The following is an 11237-nucleotide window of genomic DNA, read 5'->3' as shown; positions in this document are numbered from 1 at the left end:
ATGTCATCATACTTTCATTTTCTTCGTCCTCATAATTCATCCATACCCTTCTCTCTGCAACTCTCAATTCTTGCAAATCTCAAAAGGCTATAAAGAAAAAAGTTAGAGAGAGAGAGAGAGAGAGAGAAGGGCACTCAGTCTCTCACTCTCTCACAGGCACAGCAATAATTCACTTTTCTTTCCAACAAGTCTCTTCTTCTCTCTCTTTATTGCCAGCTCAAAACCTTGTCCTCCCCATACCCTGTTTCTTCTTATCTCTCTCACACACACTAACCAAACCATCATCACGCATTGAGATCTCAGGTACGTCCATTTCCTCTCATCACTCACTCTTTCTCTTCTTATACCCTTCTTATCTCACAATGCTCTTTCTCATCCTTCATCTCATACTTTTTTTCTCATTCACTGTCTTCCCTGCTGATCTGGCTCGGCCCCATATTCTGGTAATTAACTTTGATCGCTTCTTCTTCTTTTTTCCTTTTGTTCTGCTGATCACTGAGGTTTTTGATCTGTTGGGCACCCCTCCTTTTTATACTTTTTAGCTCTTTCATCATCTATCTCATTCTTCTTTTCGTGATCTCACCACTTCTCTGTCCATCTCTGTTGATGTGCATTGCTTTTTGTTTTGTTAATCAAGCTTTGATCAACTCTTGTCTTTTTTGTTAGATTTTAATTGATCAGATAAATGGCTAAATGAGCACTAGATCTTAGTAGTCATCTTTGTGGCAACAAATCAAGTTGATCCCCTACATTATGATCCAGAATTCTTCATTTGTTTCGGCTTAGTTGCAGTGATTGGTGTTTAATTGTCAGCTCAGAATCAGATCAAGTGTGTTCTCTAAATCCCTTGATCTTTAGTAAAAACAATTAAGTGAACGAATCTTATCCAGTGCATAGCTATGGCGATCATGAACTATTTTTCTGATCTTAGATAGCTTGGATTTCAGAAACTGAAATTCGGAATGCTGAATCTATTTGGTTATTTATGACTCGGACTTGATTTGAAACACGTTATGTGAAGGAGCAAGCCGTGAAAGACCAATATATTGGCTGAACTCTTTGCAGCTATTCAAATGTAGAGTGCTTCAATCTGATAGAGCTGCTGCCAGTTTGCAGTACCCACCTAATTGGAGTAGTGAACAATGTGACAAGTTGGATTTAATCAATAAACAGTGGATATTTTATCTCACTGAGAAGGGCTGTGCTAGAAGATCTTCTGGAGAATGTAAAGTGGAAGGAGAAATTTATATTTATCTCGTAATTGTGAGAGAAGATTACTAAAAAATTGAAACAAGATATCTCGTGCATTGAGAGCATTAGTATTCAGATTCATTGTATAGGCTGGAGTCTAACCAAACCATGTAATCATAGTAATTTGGAAATTGTATACTGTCATGATACTAAATAGAATGTCAGGTTAAAGCCTTATATGATGCTAGTCCTGAAGTAGGCTAGCTCACAAATTTTATACCATAGATTCAGTGCATGTATAGTAATGCAACCTTAATTTGAGAGGACTGAAATATATGTTCCAGCAACTATACGTAAGTGTTTGAGTTGTGGATATGATTTTTCGAGTTATAACTCTACTTAAGTAGTAAGTTTTGCTTTCTTCTAATATACAGCACAATGACACTGCTAAGTATATCCAATCAAACTTTACCTTCTGTTCTGGTAGCTGCTCCCATTTTGGTGGAATCAAATTATACTATTTCTTAACAGCATGTCCCTTCTACTTTTAGAGTCACCAAACATAGAATACAACAACCTATATCCTGTTCTAATGTATCTACTAAATGCCACTGAAATTGTTGCTGCTGCTGTTCTTCATGCTTGATAGTGATGATAGTGATACTTAATTTTCTCTGCTAAAACATTCTTAACTCTGTTTCCTCTGATGCAGTGGATTACTTTGGAATTTGCAGGTGTTAGCTGAAAAGACAGTATTTTAGAAGGAATTTTCAGCCATGTCTAGTGCTACAAAAGTGTTGGATCCAGCATTCCAGGGAGTTGGTCAAAAAGTGTATCCTTAAATAAAGGGGTGAATTCTAAAAGAAATCATGAAAAGTAGAATTTTTTTCATTTAAATATCGAATAAGAATTAAGTAAAAAGGCTACAAAAAGTTTAATAATAAAGAAAGAAAAATAGTGCTAAGAGAACGACCAAGCATTTTGATATGATTTTCGGTATAATCATTGCTGTTCAGGTTATATTGTTATATACTGAATGAATTATCTACTTGAGGGGTTTTTAGACTTAACCTTTTCGTAGAGGAACTGAAATATGGAGGATTGAGAATTTTCAACCAGTTCCATTGCCTAGATCTGAATATGGGAAATTCTACATGGGAGATTCTTACATCATCTTGCAGGTGCAAGCTGTATCCAATATTATTATCTCCTATATTTTCATACATTACTCAAACTTACTCAAACTTATTTGCAGACAACACAAGGCAAAGGAGGGGCTTATTTTTATGATATTCACTTCTGGATTGGAAAGGATACAAGTCAGGTATGTTTGGACTTTCACCCCGCCCTACTTCAAACTCTCTTATTCCATTCTGCTTCTCTTAATAGAACAAAGAGGTGACTAAAATGTTGGAAGTTGTAATGTTATGTTTTGTAAGATAAGATATTGCTTCAAGTTTTGTGATTATGTTTCCTTACAGTTTTATTCCTTTTTTTCTCTGGTTTTAATGTAGGTTTATATGTGATGGTTCATAGTATGGAAAATCTTGAACCAGTATATTTTTACAATAGAATAATCTCTATTGACATGGTGGTTTTCCTTACAGGATGAAGCTGGAACAGCAGCCATTAAAACTATTGAACTTGATGCATCTCTTGGAGGACGTGCAGTGCAACACAGGGAAATTCAAGGATATGAATCAGACAAATTTTTGTCATACTTTAAGCCATGTATAATACCATTAGAGGGTGGTGTCGCATCTGGATTTAAAAAACCTGAAGAAGAGGAGTTTGAAACACGTTTGTATGTATGCAGAGGAAAACGAGTTGTCAGAATAAAACAGGCACAGTTTTCTTTATTCGTGTACTTCATAAATTCAGTGCACACATTCATTGATTAAAAATGTCACACAAGTTTTCCTTATGCAGGTCCCTTTCGCACGGTCTTCTCTGAATCATGACGATGTGTTCATCCTAGATACTCAGAATAAGATTTATCAATTCAATGGTGCTAACTCCAATATCCAGGAAAGAGCCAAGGCTCTGGAAGTTATTCAGTTGTTGAAGGAAAAGTATCATGAAGGAAAATGCGATGTTGCAATTGTTGGTAAGGGCACAAGTCACTTGTTTTCGTATCACTTACTGAGAAGCCTACCATGTGGTTTTAAATACTTGTTCTTCAAGTGGTATTTTGATTTTGTCTGTGACTGTAAGATGTATACCACATTACAGATGATGGCAAGCTGGATACTGAGTCAGATTCAGGTGAATTTTGGGTTCTCATTGGTGGTTTTGCTCCCATTGGGAAGAAGGTAATTGGTGAGGATGATATTGTCCCAGAGGCCATTCCTGCTCAACTTTATAGGTATAGGTCCATCAATCTTCCTGATTGCAGTAGAAAACTGTGTATTATACTTACATTTTAAAAAGGGCTGTTGGTCAACGATGTCTTCTGGAATTTTTGTTCCTTTCATTTATGAATTTCATATCTTATCGTCTCCTTTCTTTATGTCACCTTAGTGTAAAATTTGATCCACTGTTGCAGTTTAGGCAGCAGATGGGTTGCTGAGAGAAGATCATTCTATATTTAGTGTTGAATACGAATGTATTCTCTTGAGACATCAAGAGATGCATATATGGATTCAAACTAGGTTTTTTGGAATTCTTCTAATTTTGTCTGAAGTTAATTATTTTCTGCTAAATATGTTATAACCTTAATCTTTCTTGTTTCAACCTTTTCTTTTACTTAATACTTTAGCAGTATATATATTTCCTTTTTAGTTCATGTTTTATGGTATGTGCATTGTGCATTTATGTTTCTTGATCTGAAGGATGTGACCTTTTGTTTGTAGTATTGCTGATGGTGAGGTCAAGCCTGTAGAAGGTGAACTTTCAAAATCACTGTTGGAGAACTACAAATGCTATCTATTGGACTGTGGCGCTGAGGTATTTGTCTGGGTGGGCCGGGTAACACAAGTTGAAGAAAGAAAAGCAGCATGTCAAGCAGCTGAGGTAATGCCATTGCAAAAATCATTTCTTCATAAGTTGGTTTGAAGTGGAGTCATTAAATTTACTAATATATTCAGGAGTTTGTTGCAAGTCAAAAAAGGCCAAAATCTACAAGGATTACCAGAATTATTCAAGGATATGAAACACATTCATTTAAGTCCAACTTTGACTCTTGGCCATCAGGGTCTGCAACTACCAGTGCTGATGAAGGAAGAGGAAAAGTTGCAGGTGAATATTATTTCTTCACACTTATAATTTGGCTTGGCCTTTTGTCCAATCATTAATGCTAACTATGAAAGGCGTTTTTGCACTGTCAGCTTTGCTGAAACAACAAGGTATGGGTGTGAAAGGCGCGGCAAAAAGTACCCCAGTTGTTGAAGAAATTCCACCTATGCTTGAAGGAGGCGGAAAGATGGAGGTGATTTTATAATTTTTTTATTAGTTTCCCTGTATAATTAAACTAATGCTAGTGCACATGTGATATTGTTTAATGTATTTCCAGGTATGGCAAATCAATGGAAGTGCTAAGACTCCATTACCTAAGGAAGATATTGGTAAATTCTATAGTGGAGATTGTTACGTAGTGCTCTACACTTATCACTCTAGCGAGAGGAAGGAAGACTACTATTTGTGCAGTTGGTTTGGAAAAGACAGTGTTGAGGTAATTCAATTGCTTGAATTTGAGCACTAAATATAGTGATAATTATAATAATTTGTTTGCTTTAACTCTACAGTGTTACCTATTGTCAAGACTGGCCTAGAATTTACTTGCTTGGCCAAAAATGTTATTTCTATGTGAACTTTCATTGCCTAAGATTCTGTGGTTATGATAATATTCTGTATGCAGAACAGCACTATTAGAAACAGACAATAAGTCTCTTGGCTATGTTTAAGGATAAAAATTTATCATTTATAGAGGTGATCAAAATATGCTGTGTCAATAAACTTATTAATTTATGTGATTGTGTCTAAGTGGTTGACATTCCATATCAAGCTAGCAATATGTGTGCGTGTGTGACCTGCTGCATTTGGTTGCAACCCGATAAGTTCTTCTACTCTTTAATTTTTTTCGACAAAAATCCATGTATTTCTGAATCATGATTGTTTGGCTGAAAAAAAATAAGATTGTTGAAGACCAGGCATCAACAGAATAAAACCAGATTGTTACCAAGTCTGGATCAAAGAAAATAATTAGAAAGCTATGTGAGAATGAAACACAGTGCAAACAAATAAGCCTAATACAACAAAATTATCTAATCATGAAGACTCCTATGAAGAATATGTGCAAGAAAAACAAAAGAGGCTGTGCAGGAATCCCTTTTCCGAAGTAAATTAAGTATGGATTTCACATTTACAATCCAAACACTGTTCATTAAAGCTAATGATTTTCCTTTTGTTCTCTTTCTTGTCTTTGTAGCATAATATTTATCACATGGAAGTGTTTTGGAGGGAGAGGAAGGATTTTTGGTTAGGAATAAAGTTCTCACGATCCCCAAAATAGATTCTTTTGGTATAAAACACTCATAAATAGTATATATTTGTGCATCAGTAAATTGAGCTTCTTTCTACAGTTCAATATTTTAATATCTTAACCTAATAATCTTGATGGTGTTCTTTGACAACTTTGTATCTTTCATGACTCGTGTCTTGGCACACTAGAATCTCTTACATGGAAATACTTAGATTGCAACTTGCTTTTTTACTAATAATATTAATCCAAGTCATCGTTTTTCATCTCCAAAACACGTGATATAACCATGTTTCTCTTTGTCTTCAAGAATATGATATAACAATGTGACTTGGTTATGTCCTATTTTTCAGGAGGACCAAAGGATGGCTATTCGATTGGCTACTACAATGTTCAACTCATTAAAGGGTAGACCTGTTCAGGTACCCTTAATGTGAATACCATGTCGGGGATGTTGCCTGGAAAATGTGTTTAATTGTGATAGTTTCTTGTAGGGTCGCATATTTGATGGTAAAGAGCCACCACAGTTTATTGCTCTTTTCCAACCAATGGTGGTCCTCAAGGTATCATTTGTCAAATCCAATGTTAATTTATTGACATATATAGATAGTGTGAGGTTAATTAGTTTAACTTAATTATGTCTGATTCAGGGAGGCTTGAGCTCTGGTTACAAAAAATTTATAGCAGATAAAGGCTTGCCAGATGAGACATACACAGCTGACAGTGTTGCACTTATTCGAATTTCAGGAACATCTCCTCATAATAATAAAGTGGTGCAAGTAGATGCAGTATGTCCCCATAAAAATTAAATTACTCACTTTTTGTCCACTGTGTTTATGTTGGTAGGGCTTCTCTTCTCTACTAGCTGATCGTAATTATGGTATTCTTGTTCAGATTGCAGCATCGTTGAATTCTACCGAATGCTTTGTTTTGCAATCTGGCTCAGCTGTTTTCACTTGGCATGGGAATCAATGCTCCCTAGAGCAGCAGCAGCTTGCAACAAAAGTTGCTGAATTTTTAAAGGTAAACCTTACTAAAACTTCTTTCCTGCTATCTTTCTTGGAGGGGATTTTACCGTCTCCATAGTAGAGTATTTCACCATTTTTCTGCATATACTAAAAAACAAGGTTAACTTTATTGAAGGGTATTAGCTCAAAGTTGTGTTTGTTCCACTGCATTATTCAAGTACCATCATAGAAAGTTAAACCGTAACCAACTTGTTCAGTCTTAAATTATGATTCAAACAGTTTCCAGTTTCTGGCAACTAGGATAGATTTACCTATCAGGGAAGAAGCTCAATTCTTCTACACAAGAAAGCAACGTTTTAGCAATGGCTTTCATATTTCTTTTGTTAACCATTAGTTACTTCAAGATAGTGTAATTCAAATAATCTTTGGATGACTATAATCTTGAGTTTATACCCTCATGCCTCACTTGTAACAGGATAACATGTGCCTATGCCTCTGGCTCTTTCTTTTTCATCTGTAAACTAATGATTTCATTTGACATTTAGAGAAACAGCAGCAATTTAAGTTATATATTAACATATTGCACTTCCATCTCCAGCCAGGAGTTTCTCTAAAGCTTGCTAAAGAAGGAACAGAAACCTCAGCTTTCTGGTTTGCAGTTGGGGGAAAACAAAGTTATACCAGCAAAAAGGCCACTAATGACATTGTCCGAGACGCACATTTGTTCACTTTCTCTTTCAATAGAGGTACACATATTTTCAAACAGTGTTTGTATAAGTTTTGCTTCAAATAGCATATTTAATTACAGGTATTTGAATGTTCTGACCAACCACTAACTTTGTATATATTTCCTTGCAACATGGATGTACCAGGAAAGTTGCAGGTGAGTTTGTGACTACAACCTCATTATCTGAACTTTCATACTACTGCTAGGAAAATTGTAGGCAGTGAAACAGTAACTTGAGGGTTCTCTATCTCTTATAATTTTTTTTTTATATTGTACTCTTCAGGTGGAGGAGATTTACAACTTTTCCCAAGATGATTTGTTAACAGAGGATATCCTCATACTTGACACGCACGCCGAAGTTTTCGTTTGGATTGGTCAGTGTGTGGATCCAAAAGAAAAGCAAAATGCATTTGAAATTGCCCAGGTAAATATGTTCAATAGATTAGTGTTTTCACTACCCATATTTCCTTTACCTGATGTATACTATAATTTTTCCTTCAGAAATACATAGATAAGGCTGCATCTCTGGATGGACTATCTCCTCAAGTTCCACTATATAAAGTAACAGAAGGGAATGAACCGTGCTTTTTCACGGCATATTTTTCTTGGGATCATGCAAAAGCTTTGGTATGTGTTAAACCATCAGGGAACTCCATATTTTTCGTTTCCCTGTCTTCTTAAATATCTCCATTCGCACATTTAATAATCATTGTGGCCTGTAAAGTTGTATTTTTCTGAATGAGTGTGTTAATTGAATACAGTATAATTCTTTGCTAACAAACTGGTTTAGTAAAAACATATTGCACAAATATAGGGATGACAACAATTTTGAAGTCTTTATAAAACAGATTTTTGGTTTTCAAACGAGTCAAATGGCATCATATGGTTCATGCAGCTGATCTCACCTAGTGAAACAAGGTTGCTTTTGTTGTTATTGTTGTATAATACAGATTCTATCCTTAAAATTAACCGTAGAAGCTCAGATTATAGGTACAAAACTGCTCCTCCAATGTACGAACCAGGTCTACTGAGTACTATTAGTGTATTTACTCATACGAAGTGTATGAGATGTAGAAGTGAGTTCTAAAATTGCTATAATTTAACCCGAGGTTTAGAAGAAGACTAAAGTCTAAATTTTGGTCACCATTTCCTGAATACATTTTTTGATACAGAAAACAAAGTGAAAAATGGCTACAATTTTGTAATTATTGGTGAATATTAGAAAGAGAAACGAAAAGCATTACCTTTAACCAAACAAGCACTTGATTTGTTCATTATCTTCCTGATGAAAATGCAGGTTCCAGGGAACTCCTTCCAGAAAAAGGTGACATTACTCTTTGGGATTGGCCATGCTGTAGAGGTATAAACTTGACTTCCTAGTTTTCGGGAGAACATTGTTGCAGTTGAACCATGCAAAATCTGACAGTTTTTTTAACATTAAAAAACAGTTGAAAGTGAACTTATATCATTAACAATGTCTTACTTAGATGCAATAGAGGAGATTCTTATTCATGTATGATTCTTATTTCTTTGTAAAACGGCTTCTCAGTCTTTTCAAATTCAGGCTATTAGGCTGTCACAAACAAAGTAACTTAAAACATATAATATCTAATTATATTTGATTAAAATAGTCCTAAATTCTTACTTTTCTAGATTTTTTTTTCTTTCACCCCATTACTAATAAACCTGTGCAGAAGCAATGTTGTTGGTGTTAGGTTTAATATCTGAATTCATGACTGCAGGTATTAGTTTCTTGTTGCTTGTGCATTTAAATGCTTAACAGTGCTATACTATATCTACTGACAGGAAAAGTCTAATGGGTCCAGTCAAGGGGGACCAAGACAACGAGCAGAAGCTTTGGCTGCCTTAAATAGCGCATTTAAGTCATCTCCTGAGGCAGCAGCTAGTGCGGTACACCAATTTGTTTTTGATGATTCGCTATATTTTTTTCTTTACTTTTGCATTCCATGAACTTAAGGTTGTACAAACTATAGGTTCAAATAATCTGTTCTTGCTGGATTTGGTTTTGCTCCCCTTGCCATTTTGTTGTCACTGTTCTGGTTTAATGATATTTTTTTGGCTTGTTGTCCCGTAAGGTGTAGTTGGGATTGTTTATAGTTCTCCTTTGCACTAGTTTGCCTTTATCTAACTAAAAGCTTAACCAAAACAAGATTCTCCTTATCAGAAAAGGTATATAGGATGTTTTTTTTGTTTTTTGTTTTCCCTAGTTCCTTTCTACATCCTAGATCAGGTGTACTTTGACACAAATTCTTGGACATCCAATTACATGTGCTAAAAGCCTGCATGCATAAAGAAGCACTCATTTTTTTAATAACATTCTAAAGAAAAGAAAGAACTTGGTGCTTCTTTCTAACTTTCTCTACTCTGACTGGCACAGGATAAGTTAAACGGGCTAAATCAAGGAGGGCCAAGACAAAGGGCTGAAGCCTTAGCAGCCTTAAACTCTGCATTTAATTCATCATCTGGAGCCAAAATTTATACACCTAGGTCTTCTGGAAGAAGTCAGGGATCACAGAGAGCAGCAGCAGTAGCTGCTCTTTCTTCAGTTCTTACTGCTGAAAAGAAGAAAACTTCACCTGAAACTTCTCCTGTGGCAAGCACTAGTCCTGTTGTGGAAAACAGTAACTTTGGTGAGAAACATGTCTCAATTCCAGATACTAAAAGTGAGAGTGCCCCTTCTGAAACGGATGTTGTTGAAGAAGTTGTTCCTCAAGTCAAGGAGACAGAAGAATCAGCCACTGAAACTGGCACAAACGGGGATTCAGAACCAAAACAAGAAAATGTGGATAATGGAGGAAATGACAGTGAAAATAATCAAAATGTCTTCAGTTATGAGCAACTAAAGACTAAATCTGGTAGTGTTGTGTCTGGAATTGATCTTAAACGGAGAGAGGTTAGTCTCGCTTTTCACATCATTAATTACTTTAATATGCTATTGCTAGTATGAAATTAGACAACGATCACCAAAGTTTCCCATACCTTTTATCAAACAACGAAGTACCCCAATACTATTAACTTTTCTATTATAATTGGCAGTCTCATTGATTTTATTAGATATTGAGGGGCATGTTTAATATTTCAAAGGGTCTTGCAAACCAAACTCATTGGTCAAGAAATTCAAAATAGAAAGTTTTATCAGAATTAACTTAGAGAATGCATTGAAAATCACATCGAAGACACTTTGCAATGAAAAATATGTACTAGGCATTTGCCTATTTCAAATCCTCCAGGGAGGTGCATGATTAATTTTATCTCGTATGCTTTGGCAAGATGTTAACATTTTCCTTTTCCACTTAATGTTGCTTAGGCATATCTGTCAGACAAAGAGTTCGAAACTGTATTTGGAATGAGCAAAGAGGCATTCACTAAGTTACCAAGATGGAAGCAAGACATGCTGAAAAGGAAAGTGGATCTGTTCTAGACTCAGATACAATGAGCAACATACATGCTGCTATTGCATGCTAATATATATATATATAGCTTGAAATGCTCTTTAATCTGTTGGGTAGTGTGGTTTTTTTATGCATAGAACTTTGCTTTTTGCCCATAATGGACGTAGCTATATATGGTTAGTGTCCAAGTTTGAATGTGGCGCTGCCTTGGAGAGTGAGTTTTAGTTTTCTCCTTTGAAATTGAGCATGCCTCTTCTTCTTCCTCGTATAGTGTTCACATATTATTGTAGCAATAAACACAGTGGACAGATTCTATTCTTTTATTTTGTCAAGTTTGTATTTCAAAAATTTGGCTTTTTGGTTTCTTTTTCCTTGTTGCTATTGGTTAGGGAGGCTGGTGTATATGTATTGCATCTTATACTGAATCTCAATATAAAGAATGGAAATTTGTTTGTTTGTTA

General features: G+C 35.4%; 1 protein-coding gene across 1 annotated transcript; it reads left to right on the top strand.

Annotated features, from left to right (window-relative positions):
* LOC124821562 (villin-2-like) lies at window positions 1-11237 on the top strand. Its single transcript, XM_088116223.1, has 23 exons — window positions 1-303; window positions 1933-2023; window positions 2273-2372; window positions 2447-2515; window positions 2799-3035; window positions 3121-3298; window positions 3424-3556; window positions 4044-4203; window positions 4278-4428; window positions 4518-4618; window positions 4703-4861; window positions 6022-6090; window positions 6163-6231; window positions 6319-6456; window positions 6563-6691; window positions 7235-7382; window positions 7509-7519; window positions 7647-7787; window positions 7865-7990; window positions 8661-8723; window positions 9170-9274; window positions 9762-10277; window positions 10692-11237. Exons 2-23 carry the CDS (start codon window positions 1968-1970, stop codon window positions 10803-10805), a joined length of 2973 nt encoding a protein of 990 aa, XP_087972349.1. The 5' UTR covers window positions 1-303; window positions 1933-1967; the 3' UTR covers window positions 10806-11237.

Source organism: Vigna umbellata, chromosome 5 (genome assembly GCF_029865625.1).
Source record: "Vigna umbellata cultivar VRB3 chromosome 5, Vumbellata_1.0, whole genome shotgun sequence".
NCBI classification, from domain to species: Eukaryota; Viridiplantae; Streptophyta; class Magnoliopsida; order Fabales; family Fabaceae; genus Vigna; species Vigna umbellata.
This window is presented reverse-complemented; position numbering and strand designations above follow the sequence as displayed.

Coding starts and splice junctions, on each gene's coding strand:
- LOC124821562 (XM_088116223.1), top strand. CDS start 1,968: ATGTCTAGTGCTACAAAAGTGTTGGATCCAGCATTCCAGGGAGTTGGT. Junction 3,299..3,423: donor ATGCGATGTTGCAATTGTTG/GTAAGGGCACAA, acceptor ACCACATTACAG/ATGATGGCAAGCTGGATACT. Junction 6,232..6,318: donor AACCAATGGTGGTCCTCAAG/GTATCATTTGTC, acceptor TGTCTGATTCAG/GGAGGCTTGAGCTCTGGTTA.